This window comes from Bos indicus, chromosome 7, assembly GCF_029378745.1.
Source record: "Bos indicus isolate NIAB-ARS_2022 breed Sahiwal x Tharparkar chromosome 7, NIAB-ARS_B.indTharparkar_mat_pri_1.0, whole genome shotgun sequence".
Taxonomy (NCBI): Eukaryota; Metazoa; Chordata; class Mammalia; order Artiodactyla; family Bovidae; genus Bos; species Bos indicus.
The window spans coordinates 107962956-107983981 of NC_091766.1; the positions used below are offsets into that span (position 1 = coordinate 107962956).

General features: G+C 38.7%; 1 protein-coding gene across 5 annotated transcripts in view; it reads left to right on the plus strand.

Annotated features, from left to right (window-relative positions):
• FER (FER tyrosine kinase) overlaps positions 1–21026 on the plus strand; it is a 456972-nt gene that overhangs the window by 345665 nt on the left and 90281 nt on the right. For all 5 annotated transcript variants that reach the window (XM_070794110.1, XM_070794112.1, XM_070794113.1 and 2 more), the window contains one exon: positions 9670–9793. In XM_070794110.1, the coding sequence (XP_070650211.1) occupies positions 9670–9793 (124 nt within the window). The remainder of the gene's footprint in view (positions 1–9669; positions 9794–21026) is intronic.

A 21026-nucleotide genomic window follows, 5' to 3' on the forward strand; every position in this document is an offset into this window, starting at 1 on the left:
AGCAAAAAGGGAGATAAATTTTCCTGATGCAGATATTTGAAGGTGGAAAAGACAGTGTTAGCTCACCCACAAGCATTTCTCTTACTATTTTTGAAGAAATAATTTAGACAGGATATCCTGGCACACAAAATATCACCCTTACTTGAAACCTGAAGTTAAATGAGAAATAAAGTTCTTATTTCATTTTTTTTTTTTTAAAAAAAAGCTCTTTATATATTTGAAATCAGCTTTGATATCACCTCGGGTCACAAAGAGTCGGACACGACTGACTGACTTTCACTTCACTTTTTTGATGCAAATGGCTTGCAGAAATATTGTTGCATTATGTTTATGACTTTCCTCTGATCTACTTTTTTATAGTATTAGAAATCTAGTAAGCTTATTATTAAGGTATGTTACAAGATACTCTTGCATTGATTTCTTGCATTCCTACTCACCTTACTGGGTATGCCAAGAATACAAGGCCCTGACTGATCTTTATCTGGGCCATTTCTCTGGGGTATGTTTGTAATGAACAGCTTCTAGGGACAAGGTAATGTCTCCCTTTCAGACAAAGAGCAGTCTTGCTTTGTTATTGTTACTGTTCAATCACTAAGTCATGTCCGACTCTTTATGACCCCATGGACTGCAGCACATCAGGCTCCTCTGTCCTTCATTATCTCCCGGAGTTTGCTTAAATTCGTATCTGTTGAATCGGCGATGCTGTTAGCTGTCTCATCCTCCGTTGTCCCCTTCTCCTCCCACCTTTGACATTTTACCATCTGTGCACATGCTAAGTCATTTCAGTTGTGTCTGACTCTGTGACCGCTTGGCCTGTAGCTTGCCCGTCTCCTGTGTCCTTGGGATTCTCCAGGCAAGGATGAATGAGTTGCCATTTCCTACTTCAGGGGTTTCTCCCGACCCAAGGATCAAACCTGCCTCTCTTATGTCACCTGCATCGGCACGCAGGTTCTTTACCACTTGCACCACCTCTGAACCCCCAAACATCATTTGTTGTTGTTCAGTCACTGAGTCATGTCTGACTGTCTCTGAGCCCTTGAACTGCAGCACGCCAGGCTTCCCTGTCCTTCACTATCTCTGAGTTTGCTCAAGCTCATGTCCATTGAGTCGGTGATGCCATCCAACCATCTCACCTCTACTGCCCCCTTTTCCTCCTGCCCCTGGTCTTTCCCATCCACAGGGTCTTTGCCAATGAGTTGACTGTTTGCATCTGGTGGTCAGAGTACTGGAGCTTCAGCATCAGCATCAGTCCTTTCAATGAATAATCAGAGTTGATTTCCATTGGAATTGACTGGTTTGATCTCCTTGCTGTCCAAAGGACTCTCGAGAGTCCTCCAACACCACAGTTCAAGAGCATCAATTCTTCTGTGCTCAGCTTTCTTTATAGTCCAACTCTCACATCCATACATGACTACTGGGAAAACCATAGCTTTGACTAGATGGACCTTTGTCGGCAAAGTAATGTCTCTTCTTTTTAATATGCTATCTAGGTTTGCATAGCTTTTCTTCCAAAGAACAAGCATCTTTTAATTGCATGGCTGCAGTCACCATCCACAGTCATTTTTTGGAGCCCAAGAAAAGAAGATCTGTTGCTGTTTCCATTGTTTCCTCATCTGTTTGCCTTGAAGTGATGGAACCAGATGCCATGATCTTAGTTTTCTGAATGTTGAGTTTTAAGCCATCTTTTGCACTCTCCTCTTTCACCCTCATCAAGAGGCTCTTAGTTCCTCTTTGGTTTCTGCCATTAGGGTGGCATCATGTTCATATCTGAGATGGTTGATATTTCTCCAGGCAATCTTGGTTCCAGCTGGTGATTCATCCAGCCTGGCATTTCCCATGATGCACTCTGTTGGCTTGCTTACTGCCTGCTAAAAAACAGCAGCTTTTTGAAACTCATCATTCCTCTCCCAAAACACATCCTACTTTGTGTTCAAGGATCCGTATATGCTTAACCCACGACAGCCCCCTGCTGTGCTGTGACTACTGAAGTTATTTATCTCTGACCCATGAAAAAATAATTTAACTTATTAGTTTATATATAGGGTGAAATACTAGATCAAACAAAATATAACACATACAGAAGAGTACACTAATTATAAGTTTGCTGCTGCTGCTGCGCCACTTCAGTCGTGACCGACTGTGCGACCCCACAGACGGCAGCCCACCAGGCTCCCCCGTCCCTGGGATTCTCCAGGATTATCAAAAAGTATACACACCCGTGGTTACCATTTTCTGGACTTATAAAATAGATTCGTTTGGGCTGGTTTTGGACTTTGTATAAATGGAATCAAACCTTTATCTCAGAGGGAGACACTATTGAACTATATACTTAAAAGTAGTAAAGATGCTAAAATTTATGCTTTTTTTTACCATAACGAAAATGGTTTCTAAGTTAAAAAGTCAATTCTGTGGCTCACCTGGATCACTTGTACAACATTATCAATATAATTAACAGTATTACACTTAAAATTAAGAGGAAAAATTTATAAGTGTTTTTACCACAACTTTTTAAAAAGTGAAAAAACATGCTCCTGTTTTGTTTTTTTTTCTCAATACTGACATTCCAAGCTCTTTGCTGCACTGTGTTCTTTAAAATTATAAAGTAATACTTTTTAATTAATTTTGATAGAAAGTTTCATAGTTTGTAAATGTGTTTATGATTAAAACCTTTGCATAAATTAAATTCTGACCATATCCAGCAGAAATGGGTAAACATGAAGATATAAATATGTTTCTAATTACTTTAGAGAATAAGATTATATAATAGTTTTTATAAAGTAGTCACTGATTTTATTGCTTTCAGGGACTTAATGTCTCTAAAATATGTAGCCTATGATAAATTCAATTTCTAAAAATATTGTTAGCTTTTATAAACATTTTTTCTCTTATGAAATTTAAATGTACTTTTGAGTTGGTCTTTTGATCCCACATCTCTTTAAAAAATCTAAGGAAACTTGAATTGATGCCTCTATCTTTTTTCTCTGCAGGTTTTCCTGTAGTAGATAGATACATCAAAATAAGCATTCTTTTGAATTTTTTATTTAGAAAAAAATGTCTTTGTAGCATCTAAGTATTTAAAGGGTATTCCAGGAACAAACCTTTTTATACATCTGATCGTCCTGTCCATTCTTATCTTTATATCAAAGGCAGCTTTCAGGGGCATAACAGGCCACAAAATAGAAAAGTAGGTTGTTTGGCATGAGAGCAGGGAGAGACAGTGAAATTTCTTTGTCTTGGTGGCAGATGGTGGGTTGTGGATGGGGAGGATACCAGGGATTTATGATCTCACTCTTCATATGTTTTTTTCTGTGTGAATATGTTTGTCAGCCTTAGGATTTAAAATTAATTGGTGAATTTACCTTTCTAGCTTCCTCCTTGAACATTAAAAAAATGGCACTATTGAGCCCTCACGCAAAAAAGAAAGCACAGTGAACAGTAAGATCTTGGTTGAAAGTAACCAAGGCGATCATGAGAACCTTTAAATAGAGGGACTGTAGTGGTATGAAATACTGAGTAATACCTCAAAGCAAGAGGCAGTGAGCTTTTTCTGTAAAGGACCAGGTAGTAAGATAGTTAGGTGTTGAGGGCTGTCCAGTCTCTGGCCATCCTCAGCTCCACCATCATAGCTCGAAAGCATCTGTAAACAGCATGTAAAGGAATGAGTTTAAAGTTTCCAGTAAAACTTTATTTACAAAAGCAGGCATGGGGCTGATTTTTGCCTCTTCAGGCCATAGTTTGCAGGCACATGCCTTAGAATTTCAGTTGTATCACCAAAATTACCACCTTAAAAGTAAAAATCAGGTGAGTTCAGCTCTCTCCTCCACCGTGTAATAAAGCGGATTATCTCCAGAGTGCTTTCTGGAAGCCAGTGTTCTGAAGGTCTGTGAAACCTGACTCTGCATCTGTCCTGGCAGGTCACATAATGTCTAGCAAGATTATAGCTGCTGCCCCTTGAACCGGCAAGTTAAAAAGTACTGCGAAAGGCACTCTTTTATTGCAGAGAACTGGTTTTACGACCATTAGAGAGTTACGTTGTTAGAGATCATCTGCAAAGGAGAAATGCCAAAGGCCCCGGTACCGTGCAGTGCTGGCAGAGCGTGGTCATTAAGGAGCCTCATCTGAAAAGACGAATGTCGTGCATTAATCTAAACTGGGAAAACCATCCTCTCAGCGCTGCCTTTGGCTCAGCTGAACTGCACAGGGAGCAAGCTCTTCAGCACGCACTGCTTTAGAAAGAAGAGCGTGGCATCAGAAAAGCCAGTGTGTCCTTGGAGTCATTTTCGGCTTTTCTGTGTTGCATGTTTCTCATCTTTCCTCATCCGGGTCTTTCAGATCTAGTGGGGTGTGTGTGTGTGTGTGTGTCCGGGTCTTTCAGATCTAGTGGGGTGTGTGTGTGTGTGTGTGTGTGTGTGTGTGTGTGTGTGTGTGTCCGGGTCTTTCAGATCTAGTGGGGTGTGTGTGTGTGTGTGTGTGTGTGTGTCCGGGTCTTTCAGATCTAGTGGGGTGTGTGTGTGTGTGTGTGTGTGTGTGTGTGTGTGTCCGGGTCTTTCAGATCTAGTGGGGTGTGTGTGTGTGTGTGTGTGTGTGTGTGTGTGTGTGTGTGTGTGATGGTTCTTGGAAGAAGCCCTCATCACCTTGGTTAACAGCCAGCGCATTCTCCTGTCCAATCTCCCTTTCTGTGTGTGTGTGTGTGTGTGTGTGTGTGTGTGTGTGTGTGTGTGTGTGATGGTTCTTGGAAGAAGCCCTCATCACCTTGGTTAACAGCCAGCGCATTCTCCTGTCCAATCTCCCTTTCCGTGAAAGCTGCCTTTCCTACGTGTGCCCTGCGTGTAGCAGTCAGTATTGGCACCTCAGTGTCTGCATCGATCCTTTTCTTCTGGAACGTGTTTTAACTTACCTCCTATTACACAAAATCTATTCTGTGTCTCACAGAGCACAAATTAAGTCAGCACTCGTTGTTATGATTGTCATATAAATGTGTACCCGCCTGAGTTTTGATGGGCTGGTCCACAGCCAGAAGTCTAATAAAAGAGAAGAAAAGATGAAAAGTTTTATTTTTTAGTAACAACTCTGAACAATAAATGGGTCCTCTATAATAGCTCTCTATAATTTAATACTTGCTTTGATTATGAGCCTATTTTAAATGTGTACATGAACACAACTAAACCAAACTTCTCTGGAGTAAATTGATATCCTAAAAAACAAGGGTAATGAATTATGCATTTTATATATCACTAGGGACTGGTATCTCTTAATTTAATAACCTTTAAATTTATTTGAAGATAAATTAAGATCTCTACATGATTCAGTGACAGAAAGTCATTAGTGGTATAGCCTTGATGATCCCTTTTCCCTAATGACAAATTGATAAATTCGTGTTCTTGTTTACATAATAATCTCTACGAGTTTGTTTAATATGATCAGTTCCTCGGAGTCCCGTTAATACAGAAAGAACAGATAGGATCAGATTTTCATAGCACAGAGTAAGAAACCTTTGAGAAAGAGCTGTTAAGAATAAAACAATCTTCTATTCTCTTACTAAATGTTGGCTGTAAACAGAATAAAGCACTTCTATTTATTATTTCCTACTTGTTCTAGACATTTAATATATCAATATATAGTATCTTTTTAATTCTCAGTATCTTCTAATACAGTTATTATTTTATCCATAAAGAATCTTTGAGTGGCTAGTATGGGAGTTATATAAAAAAAATTATAGAGCTTTTATATGTTCATTCAACTCAAAAATCTAGAAGAAAATCATTCTTGAGGCAGCGTTTGATCCAGTGTCTCAGAGATGCCACCAAAAACTATTCTTTCCTTCACTCTTCCTGGTGAAGCTTCTCCATGGCGACAGCTTCATCCCAAGGCTGCCAGTCTTTGTGGAGCACATGCTGCCCTGCATACTTCCACTTGCAGAGAAGCTCCTTTCCTGGTACTTGTCTTAAAAAGTTTCTTTCATTCATCCTTTAAAAGTTATCTCCTGTATCTCAGTGGCCTGAATTAAACAGTGTACCTACCCCTGAGTCTGGCTTCCCTGGTGGCTCAGATGGTAAAGAATCTGCCTGCAGTGTGGGAGACATGAGTTCGATCCCTGGGTTGGGAAGATCCCCTGGAGAAGGGCCATGGCAACCCACTCTGGTATTCTTGCCTGGAGAATCCCATGGACAGAGGAGCCTGGCCGCCTACAGTCCTTGAGGTCCCAGCTTCGGACATGACTGAGCGACCGAGCGCACATCCCTGAATCCGTCACTTGAAAATGCGACTCCATTGATAATTGGGTTAAGCAAACCTAGGATTGCCTTTAGTGCTGAGACGAGGTAAATACTCTCCAAAGTGGGAAAAAGGCAGTGAGGTGAGTGAGGAAAAACTACTGTTGTGTGACAACCAGTCCTTGCTGCAGCTGTTCCTGGTTTTATATGCAAAATAACTTCAACAGAAATAGTAAGTTACACTACTGTTTATTGGGTGCACCACATGCTAGGTAGACATTTGCTTTGTGGTTTAGATACGTTTTGGTCTTCAAAACCGCCTTGAGAAATAAAAGGCACTAATCCTTATGTTGTAGGGAAGGTTAGAGAGAGTGAACAGTTTACCGCTGATCAGACCTAGATTGCTGAGGCCTAACTATCCATACTCTTTTCACCATGTGATGCTGTATCATTAGTAAAGTAGAAGTTGTTTATAAAAACATTCTAAGAATTGTCTTAGAAATTCATCACTGAAGAAATCTAGAAAGTAATCCATCCTGTCTTGGCTTAGTATGCAGTATATCCATACAGAAATAAGCCTTGGTAAGACAGAGTTACAAAAGAGGCGTTATTATCTCGTTTTACACATTTTTGAGTACCACCATCTTACTGCAGTGGTCAGGTGGGGTACTCTAGGCTACATGCATACATATATATGCAAACATGTATGCACATGTGCTGCATATATGATTATTAGATAGATCACACGTTCAAAGAGGTTCTTTAAAGTGGCACAGTGAAAATGACAAAAGATTCTCCAGACAGGAATACTGGAGCGGGTTGCCACGCTCCCCGCCAAGGAAGCTTCCCAACCCGGGGATCAAACCTACACCTCGTACGCTCTTGCACTGGCAGGCGGTTCCTCACCACTGGCACCACCTGGGAAGCCTCTGTTGGCCTACAGTCTTGTCTATTAAGAATTGCTCCTTTGCAAATTAGTTTTTAAAGTGATGCAGTTTGTAAGGCAGCGGTGTTACAGAAGCATCTTATCAAGGTGAGCTCAGAGTTTTAAGTGTACTAAGTTTTATTTTGGAATCTAAAGACTTTTATGGCCTCTGTCAGGTGCCAGTGATGCAGTATTATCCTTTTCTAAACATTAATTTTGAGCAAGTACTTGAAAAGCATAGTTCCAACCATTGGAGAGGAGCTAAGGAAGAAATGACTAAAATTAATAAAAATTTTCATATGTAGATTGTCTTATGGGTAGCTTATAAGCTAAATGGAAGAGATTGTTTTTTACATTATTTACTCATTCATCCAAGAATGCTTATTGAAGTATTATGACATTCTAGACATCCTGTGGTGGTTGCTGAAATTAGCCTACTGACTAGAGGTGCAGTTCTCCTCACTGGTTTACAGGCTGGGCTGGGGGTTGAGGAGGAGTAGGTGAAAGTCTAAATTTAAATAGAGCAGGAGGCAGAGGAAAAGTGCTGAATGTGAGCTAATTTTGGAAAGAAGAAATATTAGGATTCCACAGAACACTGAGGTTATGTCATATGCTGCTTTAATCAGATTCCAGGAAAGATTTCTTTCATTTGAAAGTTATTCCCAAAATGCTGTATGGTTTCAAAATTAGAAGGGTGCACTTCTTCTAAACTAGGCCAGTGTATCAATAAAGGTATCTAACAGTATATGGGAATATTGGCCCAGGAAGTAACTTGAACTAAATATTGATTTCAAGTCCATTTTAATAGACATTTTTTGCCTATTAAAGTGGAAAAATTAGTGGTTAATTTTGCTGTTTACTGTTGCATTTAGGTTTTTTTTTTTTTTTTTTTAAGAAAATTAAGTCAAGCTTGATAGAAGCTATTTCAGTAATGTTCTTAGTAATAAGTTTGATATTCTCTTTGGAAGAACAGAAAAAAGTAAATAATCAGACACCATTAAGATTACTTTTGAAGCATATAGCTTATTGATTTTGTAAATAGTCCACCTAAATTTGTATAATGCTTGATTTATGAATAGGGGAAAGAGATTAGAAAAAGAACTTTCTAAGGAGAGTTAGGCTGGTGTTTGTTTTCTTGAGACTCTCATTAAAGAAAAAGCCATTTAATCTTCACCTCTAGAGTTGTTCTATTTAAGGAGGCTGGATCCCTGGTGAAGAGTATCAAAAACATCAGGAAATGACAATTAAAATGCTAATCCCTCTTGCAAAACTCTGGCTTAATGTCTGAGGTTCTAATAGAAAAAGTAGGAATGACTGTTTTTAGAGAACGTTCATTCAATATATTTTGACTAGGTTTTGTTTTACTTTGTTGACTAATGCAGTGCATTATAATGTGCGTTAGCAAGGAGAAGTGACCGAGCTTTAACCGTTAACGCCATGCTGTTAGTGCCTGTGGCCTAAGGCTGTCCTGTTTAGTCTGGTAGTCACTGGCCATATGTAGCTCCTGAGCTCTTGAGTTTTGACATGTGTACTTCTAAAAGATGAAGTGTGAGTTTCACTCAATTTTGTATGATTTAAATTTAAAAATTTCATTTCCAGTACTATGATTCAGTTATTGGAAAAATTTAAGTATAATATTTTTGAAACAACCTAGATATGTGAATCTGTGTTTTTTAACCATGAATTTGATGAAATCTAAATACAGATCAAATATTTCTGATGGAAATTTGCATCTAAATTGAGATGTTCCATAAATGTAAAACATGTTTTAAAGAGTTAAGATGATGAAATGTAAAATATTTTCACCATAATTTTATAATAGTGCATGTTGATTTAATAATATTTTATACATAATGGAACTAAAGAAAAATGTATTACTTCAGTCACTTTCACCTTTTCATTGTTGTTACTTTTAAAAATGTGGCTACCAGTATATTTGAAATTTCTAAGTGGCTTGCATTACACTTCTTTTGGAACATGCTGGTTTGAGGAGTTTCTCTCAGATATCACTGAAATCCATTTGATGTATGAAAATGCAATCTGGCTCAGCAGCTAAATCTTATCAAACTCATAGCCTTTTTTTTTCATGGTGTTACTCTATTTATCATGGTGTTAGTAATCTCAGTTTTTTAAGCAGTCACTGAATCTGGTAACTAATTCAATATAATTTACTTTTTTATTTAACTCATAATAATTATAATCTTTTATCTGGTATTAGAGACAAAAGGATTTCTTAGAAAATTTTAGCCAGGCAGATTGGTGAGAAATTATGACCGAGGAAAAAGTATGACTGAATATTGTTATGTGTTGAGTAATATACAGTGTGAAGCCCTTGAAGTACTTACACTGCATCTAAGAGAATTCATAGTGTCTGCTTTCTAATAAGATGTGTTCTTTTCATGTTTTCTTTTATCCTCCTCTTAAATGAGCAGAAAGTAAGGTTAAATGTGTAATGCTTTTTGTTCTGGAAGGTGTATCTAATAGGTGATAAATATGACTTTCATCGTGATCTTCTCTTGTTGATTCTTCTAGGAGGTGATTTCCTCACGTTTCTGAGAAAGAGGAAGGACGATATAAAACTCAAACAATTAGTGAAATTTTCATTAGATGTTGCTTCTGGTATGGCCTATCTCGAGAGTAAAAACTGTATACACAGGTAAGGAGAATATTTTTAAAACATTTTCCAGTTCTGTTAATAGGATATTAGAAAACTGATGTATTTGCTATCATAAAGCAATGAATTTTCTTTCACAACATGTATTTCTTATTGGTTTTCATATTTTATGTGAAAGCATTCTTTGACATTTTATAGAAACACTTGTTGTCTGTCTTCCTGAGGTAACTCCTTATTAGACAATTATTTACTAATTAAAAATTTATTATAATCATGAATAGCATAGTGATAAGATGTGCCTCAAGCTAATCATATAAGCAGCTATAATCTTATAACTGAATAATATTGTTTCATGTGTTCTTCCCCCTTTTTAAAGAAATTACTTATAAAGTTATGGGAAATCTTAATAGTAAAATAATTCATGACTGTGTATGTGGCCAAGGGTAAAAAGATTTTAGCATACTAGTTATTTCAAAGGAGATTTTAGCAAACTTGCTCTAATTATATTAAGACCAGCAACTTGGTCTTACTGCCTTATAGACTGTGGTTTTAGTTGCTCATAGCTGAAAGTATTTTTTTTTTTTTTGCTAAATGTGAATAAAAATTAAGATCTCTTGTAGGATTCATGTCAGAGCCTAAATATGGCTGTGTATATACATGAAATAAGGTTTAGGATTTGATACAGTTTTTATCTGCTGGAAGCAGCACATGATACTGTTTAATGTGGGGAGGGTTCATTGTCAGATGAAACCATTATGTACTTTAAGCTGGTTGGTTATTGAGATACATTTTTTCCTCGTGTGTTTCACTATGTAGCCTTTGACCTAATATTCTGGTGAGGTTGTACAATGTAGAGTTGCAGCAGAACAAAGTTATATTCACCTGAAATATACATTTATTTGATCTCAATGAACATTTTTTGCTTAATGCCCCCCCCCCAGTTTTGCTTAATATTCAGTTTTATTCTGAAACTAAAATTATAGCTTATGTTTCAAATATGAGTCAACAATCACATGTGTTTTAAAATACATTTCAGTAGGGATATTCAGTTCAGTCACTCAGTCATGTCCCACTCTTTGCGACCCCATGGACTGCAGCACGCCAGACCTCATCCATCACCAACCAACTCCCGGAGTTTACTCAAATTCATGTCTATTGAGTCAGTGATGCCATCCAACCATCTCATAGGGATATTATATTTCTGGAAATTAAGACAATGAAAACTAAGTCACTACCATATTCCTGTTTTACTTTCTATCAATAGTGACTGTATTTACTTTCGATAAATGTGGATTGAATTACAATGTAATAGATATTTGAAAAGACTCTAAAAAATTGGTTTTAGACAGGAATTGTGTAATGACTTTGTTACTTTATGTTAAAAGTAACAGGAAAGGATTGCCCTTTACTTAGAGAAAACCTGTAATTTTGATTGTTCAGGTGTTAAAGTTACTTTGGGTATCAAATGCTCTACTGTAGTTTTTTATTCTGTCTCAGATTTTTTTAAAACTGGTAGACTATCAATGACTTTAAACCATAATAAATACCCATTCTTGAAACTGTTGTATTGTCAGTTACCAATAACACTCTTTAATTGCTGGTGTGTTGTGGTTGAGGGAACTGCTGATTCAATTTCTTGCTGCTTTTTAGTGATGGCTTTTCTTGCAGATGGATGACTGTATTTTTTTTAAGTGCTTCTATCATCAGAATTGAAACCATTCCAAGTTGCTGATGGCAGTAAACTTTTAAAAATTTATCCCACTTACAAAATCACAACATTATCTGCTATAATTTTTATTTTCTCCTTTTGCTTAAAAATGTTCACGCGTTTACAAATTTTTGAAAGTCAGCCCACGCTTGAACACCTAGCTTAGAAGACTGTCCCTAGTCCTGTGCCACTTGCCTGTGAGGAAGGCTCCTGACTGCATGTCTTGAGCGGCGGTGCTGAGAGCAGGTTTGACAGACAGGCCTCGGTGACTGGTCGCGGCTGTCTGCATGGCGCATCGAGAAGGATTCCAGGGCCAGTGACAGAGCCCGTGACTGATGGGTCACATCTGTGAGGGTGCTCACCAGCATTAACACAAAACCCCCAGATTTGTCACCTGTCACATAGAATGTCTTTGTCTTTAGTTTCATAAATACATTTTGGATATGATATTTTACTAGCTGTATTATAGCAACATGTAGTATTTTTCTGTACTCACTTTCACTGATAACCTTCTAAACTATCTACTGTTTTTTTCTCATTAATCATGATTACTGGATAAATTTTATGGTATCTCTAGCCAGTGGTCTTTTGTTTCTCTTCACACTTACGTAAATGATCTTTTGGATGAATTCAGTATTTTTTTGTTCATTTTAGTATCTCACCAATACATGACGCTATATTGAGAAAGTAACTCATTCTTTCTGCTGAATTTTTCATGGAAGTGACTTGTGCTATGGAACTGTGTTCCTCTATGTCTAATTCTGTGGTAGCAGTAGTAATTGCAGTGGAGTTTTAATTGATTTACATTTAATAGATATACTCAAGACATGCATTTTTTTCTAAGAAATAATATATATATATATTTATATAGTATAAATATAGCATAAATATATAAAAATAACATATATAGTATATACTACAGTGAAGAGTATTTTTCCTCATTGGAGAAATTTTAGTGAGGTATTTCAAAATTCAATTAAAATTTCTAAAGTGTAATTGAAAGTTTCCTTTCAGTTTTTGAAGAAATGAAGAAAGACACCAAGCTCCAATCTTGACATCCCAAAAAATATATAATACATGTCCATGAATTCTAAAGTGTTTGTCCTACAAATCAAAGCAAAATATTAAATATGCTTTAAATTTTATATGAAGTTATAAATTTATAACTGTTCACTGATTAGAGGTCACTGGAATTCAGAACCTCAAAATATTTTTAATTGTTTCCCCAAAAAAGTATCTTCACTTTGGTGGGGGATGCATTTCTTTACTTTAGCTTTGTTTTGTTTTGATTACCATGAGAAAAGCAGAGCAGTGTTTCATTATAGATAAAAACGTGTGACCTATAAACTGGAAACAAGTAATTGCATAAAGAAATGGCCTGCTTTTGGAAAATGTTCTTGTAATTTCCATTTCACTTCCAGAAGCGCTCTCTTGATACACTAAGTTTCTAATTGAAACCATTTCTGCTTAGAGTGTTGGATATTTCGTGTTTCAGTTTATGTGAAATCAACCCCATTTACTTTATAATTATTCAGTAAGCCAATGTGAATTTTTTCTTTCTCCTTTTTCATATAAATGTTTGAAGTACACTGACAAACTTTGAGAGGGGATGTTACTTACAATGGCATTAGATTGCTAGGTATCACCCTAAAAAGTATTAAACCTGAGTATTCTGAATGTTAAGTGGGTTGAGGGTTGACTTTATAGTAGATTTAAATGGTAATGGCATTTATGGTTTTATTGCTGATGAGTTCTACTGCAAGATTTATTTTTATTTGGGTTTATTTTTAAGAACTGGTTTTGAGCTGTGTTCTTTGTCAATGAAAAGTAAAGGAGGATAAACTCTTGAATGCCATGTATTTGAGTAAAAGACCATACTCTGTTGGAAGTGTTGGAAGCATTTCTTAATTTCCTGTATGTCATTGTATTGTATGTCATTGTCAACGCCAGAAAAGGTGTTTTGGGAGACTACTGTAGAATGTGATTTCTTTTTCTATTTTAAGCCTTAACACTTATTCCTCTTCATTTTCGATTACTCTACCACAATGATGCTTTTTTGTTATGAAGTAAGATTAACAAATCTACAAATTAAAGTATATAAGACAAAAATATTTTATTGTTTAGTAAAGGTTTTGCTTGTCCATTGAGAACAGTGATGTTTCCGGTACTTCATAAACATGGACAGTAGCCTATTCTGTACCAGGGTGATAACAACATGAGAATTATGGTCCCTGCCTTCAGATGGATGTAACAGAAAATAGTGCAAAGAGGTACTCAGTTTAGTGACAACATGTACAAAGCACCATAGGAATAATATCAAGAAGGTCTAATATGATGTGTCGTTGTGGGAGCTGTAGTGGGGAGCAAGTGGAAAGTTCTGTGGAGGTTATTGTTGAGTGATACTTGATGGATGGGTTTATCACTGAATACAAGGGGAAAGAATGTTCTCGCTGAAGGAAAGTTGAAAACAAAGTTTTGTATTTCATGAGAAGGCGTGATTTAATCCTGAAGTACAGAGAGTTCAATACTATCAAAATGGGACGTCCAGGGAGCATTGTGCTGGGCCAGATAAACAGGGCCTTTCTTACCCAGGGCCATGTGATGCCATTTAATTTGGCTAAACCTGGGAATGTCTAGCCCTGTGTTCAGATAATTTTAAGATGGTTAAAAGTCTACGGTTTTTAACTGAAAAAGGAAAGTAATTTCAAAAGAACTTACAAAACCTTGAAAAACATATAATCTTGTGAAAAGGTGTGGGTATGAGACCAATTTTATTTTTAAGTTTCAATGGAAAAACAAAATAAGGAAAGCTAAGATTGCTAGAAAGGAACATATTACATTTCTCTTGTATGTTCTAGAAGGAGATTATTTCATCTAATGATTTCTGATAGGGTAGCCATGTATACTTTTTAAGATAAATGTAAGATGTCACTTATTTTTGGGTTTTGTGATTTCATGTTTTATGAAGATTTGGTATGATAGTGATCATTTATGTTTTTCCCTTTCTTGAGAGTTTTTCTTTATTTTTTAAAAATGCGACTGAATACCTAAAATCTGAGTTTTTTCTAAGGTTTTAAGGTACTGGAAAAGCATTCTTGTGTATAATTCATCTTCATATTTTCTTTAATCTCTTCTATGTCTCATGATCTGCCATATATTTAATAGGAACAATCTTAGGATCACTTTACAGATTAAGTAATTGAGGCTCAGAAAGATGAAGCAAATGTGTGATCGCATCCTGACACATTGCTATTCCAGTGTTCTGCTCAATCAGCTATTCACGATCCTAACAACTGACGTTTACTGATTACTGAATACTAGGTATTATGCTAATCAGATGCTTTAGATGCAATATATAGAACATAAACTTCAGGAGGGCAGTAATTTTCAGTTATATTATTTGCTCTTGGATTCCAAAAGGCTAGTACAGTGCTTGGCACTTAAAGGAGAATGAGGGAGTCCTCAAGGCAACAGTAGGTACTGTGTTGGGCCCGTTGTAACATGAGGAGAATTATGGTTGGGAAGGTTGAGTATCTTGCCTAAGATCATATGAGAAGAACATGGTGGATCCGGGATGTGGACCCTGGGAATCGGGTTTGAGAGCCCCAACTCTGAATCTACCCTAGACTCACCTGCTCTGCACAAGCCATGCGTCTTCTGACCAATCAGGAAATTCAGGGCAGAAGGTGGTGTTTGGTGTGATGGCTCAGCTTATGATCAACATCTGGTTTCTTTATGATCACAAGTAAAAACAGAAGAGGATGCTGAAGCCTGTGAAACGTAATTTTAGAAAGAGATAACAAGATTTTTCTGTTGTTTTTTTAATGAACAGTTGCTGAAATGCAGCAGTATTTTGTTATTGCTTCTCCATTTAATTAGAGCTTGAAAATTTGTTTTTTTCATTTTTATACACTATTGTTTAGATACCCCCTTCTGCTTTATCTGTTAATTAAAAACACAAGATTAGCATAGAAATGTGATCATCTCAGTTGACTAAGCATTTATGACTGATTTTCTTGTTCTAACATCTGATTACAATTTTGAATATATTAAGCTGTACTTTTATTTTTAGCTTCTAAAACCATTTTGCTACAGTACAAAAAGGAATGCTCAGTAATTTTAAATGTCTCAAAAATATATAGTCCTCTCTACTTTAACCTTTTTTTTTAATCTAGTGTGGCTTGGTATTCACAAGAACACCTTTCTAAAAATTACTTATCCTGCTACTTTATTCAGTGTCAGAATTTCCTATTGCTAGTTTCATTCATTTTCATTAAGGGATTTTTTTACCTTAAGTCACATGTATGTTTCCAGGAATGAAAAAGACCTTCTATTATACTGGAATCAATTAACAAATTGGCTTGAGTTAATGTACTCATGGATACTCAAGAGTATCCATCTGCCTTCTGGAAAAACAGAAATGGGGGATTTGAGATAGCAGGTCACAGGAAAAATGAGTTTTGATTTATGGTTACTAGTAGGAAAGATGTACCATATGTAGGTACTATTCAGGAATTCTGCTCAATCCAATAAACAGAATAAAAGTCCTCGAGAGGAAGCAGAGGAGTACGTGAGTGGTTTCCTGGTTTAGTGAGGGCTAGTCTTGTCTTGTGTTACATAGAAATGGTAGAAGGAAATTGGCCTATACCTCATTCTCTGTTATTTCTGATTTTTATTCACTTAATTGCATTAAGTACATTCCTGGTTCAGAATGTCTAAAGTGATCTTTTACTTTCAGTTCAGTCGCTCAGTCATGTCCGACTCTGTGACCCCATGGACTGCAGCACACCAGGCCTCCCTGTCCATCACCAACTCCTGGAGTTCACTCAGACTCATGTCCATTGAGTCAGTGATGCCATCCATCCATCTCGTCCTCTGTCATCCCCTTCTCCTCCTGCCTTCATCTTTCCCAGCATCAGGGTCCTTTACTTTAAACAAATGCAAATAGGTGGGTCACCATTTTCTCTTATGGCCTTTCTGATTATGAAGAACAGAAACTGCTGAAGCTAAACAATAGGAAGTGTATTTGAAGAAAATAGTTATCCCATGAAACGGAAACGACAGGAAGTTCAGCCAGCTCTGGGCGTCACTGCAGTTAGGACCTGGGAAGCGGTCAGGAGCCGGAGCACGTTCTCTCTCTGCTCCTCTCTCTGTTCACTCGGTCTCCCGTTGTTTGCCCTTGCTGTGTTGCTGCCTCATTTCCCTCTTGCTCTGAGGACTATGTTCCTCTGTCCTATCTTCAGAGGTCGTTCTGGTGACATCCAGGTTACCACCTTCCAAGCCCCACATGTGCGGATACTGAATTAGTCTTTGAGGTCTGGTTTCAGATTCTTGGCAGTAAGAATTGACTGACCCAGCTTATATTAAGTGTTTGTGCTGTGCTTAGTCGCTCAGTCGTGTCCGACTCTTCCCGACCCCATGGACTGTAGCCCACCAGGCTCCTATGTCCATGGGGATTCTCCACGCAAGGACACTGGAGTGGGTTGCCATGCCCTCCTCCAGGGGATCTCTCCCACCCAGGGATCAAACCCAGGTCTCCCACATTTCAGGTGGATTCATTACCACCTGAGCCACCAGGGAAGCCTATATTTAGTGTTTATCCTGTTTTTAATCAATAACATGGCTAGACAGAGAAAAGTAGGCAGGATGATGTTTACATAGATTTACAGGAGCTGATTACTGTGTTGTTCTCTGTCCATGGAATTTTCCAGGCAAGAATTCTGGAGTGGGTAGCTGTTTCCTTCTCCTGGGGATCTTCCCAGCCCAGCAAGTGAACCTCGTTCTCCCACATTGCAGGCAGATTCTTTACCATCTGAGCCACTTAGGATGGTATAATACTCCGAGGATGGAGCTTGGACTAAGCAGGCTTCCAAAAAGAATGGCTGCCATGCATTCATTGAGTGCTTCCTATTTGGCAAGTACATTCATTATCTTATTTAGTCCTCATACTTCTATGGCCATTTATCTCTACTTTTAGAGTAGAAAAAATTGAGGCATCAAAGTATAATAAGTATGTTGTCCAGTGTCATACACCTGATGAGTGGAAGGTCTGAGTCTGGATCAAGTAGGTGACAAAGCCTGGGAAACTAAGCAGAACACTTCAGCCCCGTGCTAGCTGTGATTTCCTGTTTCTTCCCTTTTGTGAATATGATCAGCCATGCGGGCACCTCTCACAAGGAAACCATTTAATAAACGGGATTTAGAGAAAGCCTCGCTATAGGGATGAGAGACTCCTTTATAAGTCTTCGCTCCGTCTTTTCCTGGAATGGTTCATCCCCACACGTTCCATGGTGCAGGGCTGGTGGGTTCACTCCTTCCTGCAGAAGGTCCATGCAGTCTCCTTGAATCCTAGCTCACAATACATCCATACAACAGACAGGAGATTAAGCCCAGAACTATGCAATTGGGTTCATGATTACCCCAGGAATTTGGGTAACCATTGGTCAAATTAATGTTCCGAAGTAAAACCTTGTTTACACTACAGCAGCTAGCTTTTCCTAATTATTCTGGTCAAGTAGAAATTCTGGCCTTTGAGGAGTCCATTAGAACACAGACGACATAGAAACAAGCTTAACCTTCTTGCTCGCTTTTTTGTTCTTGTTGTTTTCGGGGGTATTTTGGGTTTGTTTCCTGTTCTCTGGCCTCCAAGAAAGGATCAGAGCAATCAACATATGGAACTGGAGAACTCAAGCCTGAGCCACTCACTGGGCATGACTCACCTCACTGAGAATTACTAGGGACTTTATCCAGTATACTTCCCTGGTGGCTTAGACAGTGAAGCGTCTGCCTACAGTGTGGGAGACCCGGGTTCAATCCCTGGGTTGGGAAAATCTCCTGGAGAAGGAAATGGCAACCCACTCACAAGTATTCTTGCCTGGAAAATCCCATGGATGGAGAAGCCTGGTGGGCTATAGTCCAAAGGGTGGCAAAGAGTCAGACACAACTGAACCATTTCCCTTTCACTTTGTCCAATTATTATCCTTAATTTTTTTAATTTGGTAAAATATAGAAGCACAATGAGAGGCCCTTTTCACTCCAAGATTTCCTCTTTAAGTGTCACTGTGCCAGTCTGATTGTCTCCTGCATTGCCAACTAGTCTGCAAGCTTTCAGAGCCATTTAAAGCTTCAGCACAGTGGTTAAGACCACAGGTTTGGTGCTGGAATGCTCAGAATTTGAATCCTGGCTCTATGGCACATCAGCTGTGTGACTTTGGAGCTCTACCCTGCCCCACCCTCGCATTCCCTGTAACCTTTACCCTGCTTTATTTTTCATCAGTCCTTATATGACCTGACATTTATCTGTGTCTACATATGCACCTACATGTATATAAATATATGAGGAAGTATCACAGTGGTGCTATAGGTGTATGTGTCTGTGCGTGCTCAGTCTCTCAGTCATGTCCAACTCTTTGTGATCCCATGTAGCCTGCCAGGCTCCCCTGTCCACGCAATTTCCCAGGCAGGAATACTGGAGTGGGTGGCCATTTCCTTCTCCAGGGGATCTTCAGGACCCAGGGATCCAACCCATGTCTCCTGAGTCTCCTGCATTGGCAAGTGGATTCTTTACCACTGAGCCACAGGGAAGCCCACATATACATATATGAATCAAGTGAATACGGGTTTATTTTTATTTTCTACCTCAACTAGAGTGTAAGCTCCATGAGGATAGAGGCTGTTGCCTTGTTCATTCCTTGATCCAGAGAATAGTTACCAGCATCTAGTTTTGGTGTTCAGTAAAAGTTTGTTCAATGGATGACGATTAAAGTTACTGTACTTCTGTCTCTTCTGATATAAAATGAAGACAATAATATTCTACATGATATACTGAGTAGTGTTAGGGCAAGCCTACTTGAGTAGGAAAGGGGTCTGTCTAGGACCTCCAATAAGAAACATCCCCCCAGACTTTCCAGAGGTCACAACTTAGCAGAAAGAGACCACCACATCTATACCATTGGATGGACATACTGATCAGACTCGGTTGTCTATTTAGCCAAGGGTACAGAAACTTTGGAAAAGGGTGGCCATGTAAAGCAAAGCAAATGCAGAATATCTCAGTTCACCTCACCGTGGTTTCCAGAGTCTCTAATGATGACACAGCCTGCACAGGATAGGGCCTTACTGAATCTGAGCAGCTCATCTTGCTAATGCCGTGGTGTGGAGCTTATGACACCATTCACGGAATACTTATACATCTGTGTGATTTTGCTTAATGTGATGTTTTAAACATTGGGCTCCATTGGTTCTTGTTGTTGTAACAGGCTACATCCTCACCCTGAAGAAAAAACGAAATGAAAGCCTGGGTATCTCCAGTCAGGTGCCTCTGTCTCCAGCCCTTTTCTCCACAATTTGCTGCCTTGCTCTCATTACCTGTTAGCTATGTGTTTCCAACCTGGATGTGTTTGTGCCAGACACTTGTCTGGATGCTATGGCTAGTGCAGTATAGCCGAGGATGATAATTTTCCCTCTCCCCTCCTAGATTCTTGACTGAGAGCTCCCTGTAATGGAAGACACATTAACAGGAGAATAACTGAAGTTTAATAACAAGTCCACCTCCTGTATGTGTGGGAGATACACAGGAAAACTGAGTAACTCCCCCAAATAGCCCAAGCCACCACCTTAAATACCATCACCAGCTAAAGACAAAAGGAAGATATTGGAATGAAGGGAGACCGGTTACGTAAAGTAACCAGGGAAAGCACAGTCAACAAGGGTAAGGCAGCTATGCAGACTTTTTAAAATCCGTCTTCTCCATTGGTAAGAGTTTTCAGAGATTTAGTTCTTCCTTTCTTCCTGGTACAGACAGGGAGAAGTGAAGTGAAGTGAACTTTCCTTGGTCGTGTCCGACTCTTTGCGACCCCGTGAACTATACAGTCCATGGAATTCTCCAGGCCAGAATACTGCAGTGGGTAGCTGTTCCCTTCTGCAGGGGATCTTCCCAACCCAGGGATCAAACCCAGGTCTCCCACATTGCAGGCAGATTCTTTGTCAGGTGAGCCACCAGGAAAACTGAGAGGAACCCTTACAAATGGAAATTTCCTTCTAAATGTAAATGCCTCTTACAAAATGGTAACTACGTAGTTTTCAGAGCTTCTTCTGTGTCTGCTCAAATAATCAGCTCAAAATAATCTTACAGTGTAAAAGGCATATTTTGGGGTGGCAAATTTTGCTCCCTTCAGTGGTGAATAAACAAAACTCTCCGTTTATGGAGCTCACAAAAGTGAGGGGAAGCAGGTAATAAACGCATTTGAAAAAGAATAAGCAAGTGAATACACAATATTCCACATGCTGATAAATGTTATAGGGAGTCATAAAATAGGATAAAAGGGAATGGGAAGGCAGGGCAGGCACTGTTTCACAGTCTGTAAGAGAAGACCCAGAAGAGAGAGAGGGGTGAGCCCTGTGAATATCAGTGAGGAGAACTTCCCTAGCTGTGGGTGAAGCAGGTACAAACGGCCCTGAGACAGGCGTGCACAGGTGCGTCCAAAGAAGTCCAACGAGGGAGACAGGAAATGAGGTTAGAGGGCACTGCAGCCCCATCAGGCAGCTCTTGTAAATCACTGAAATGCT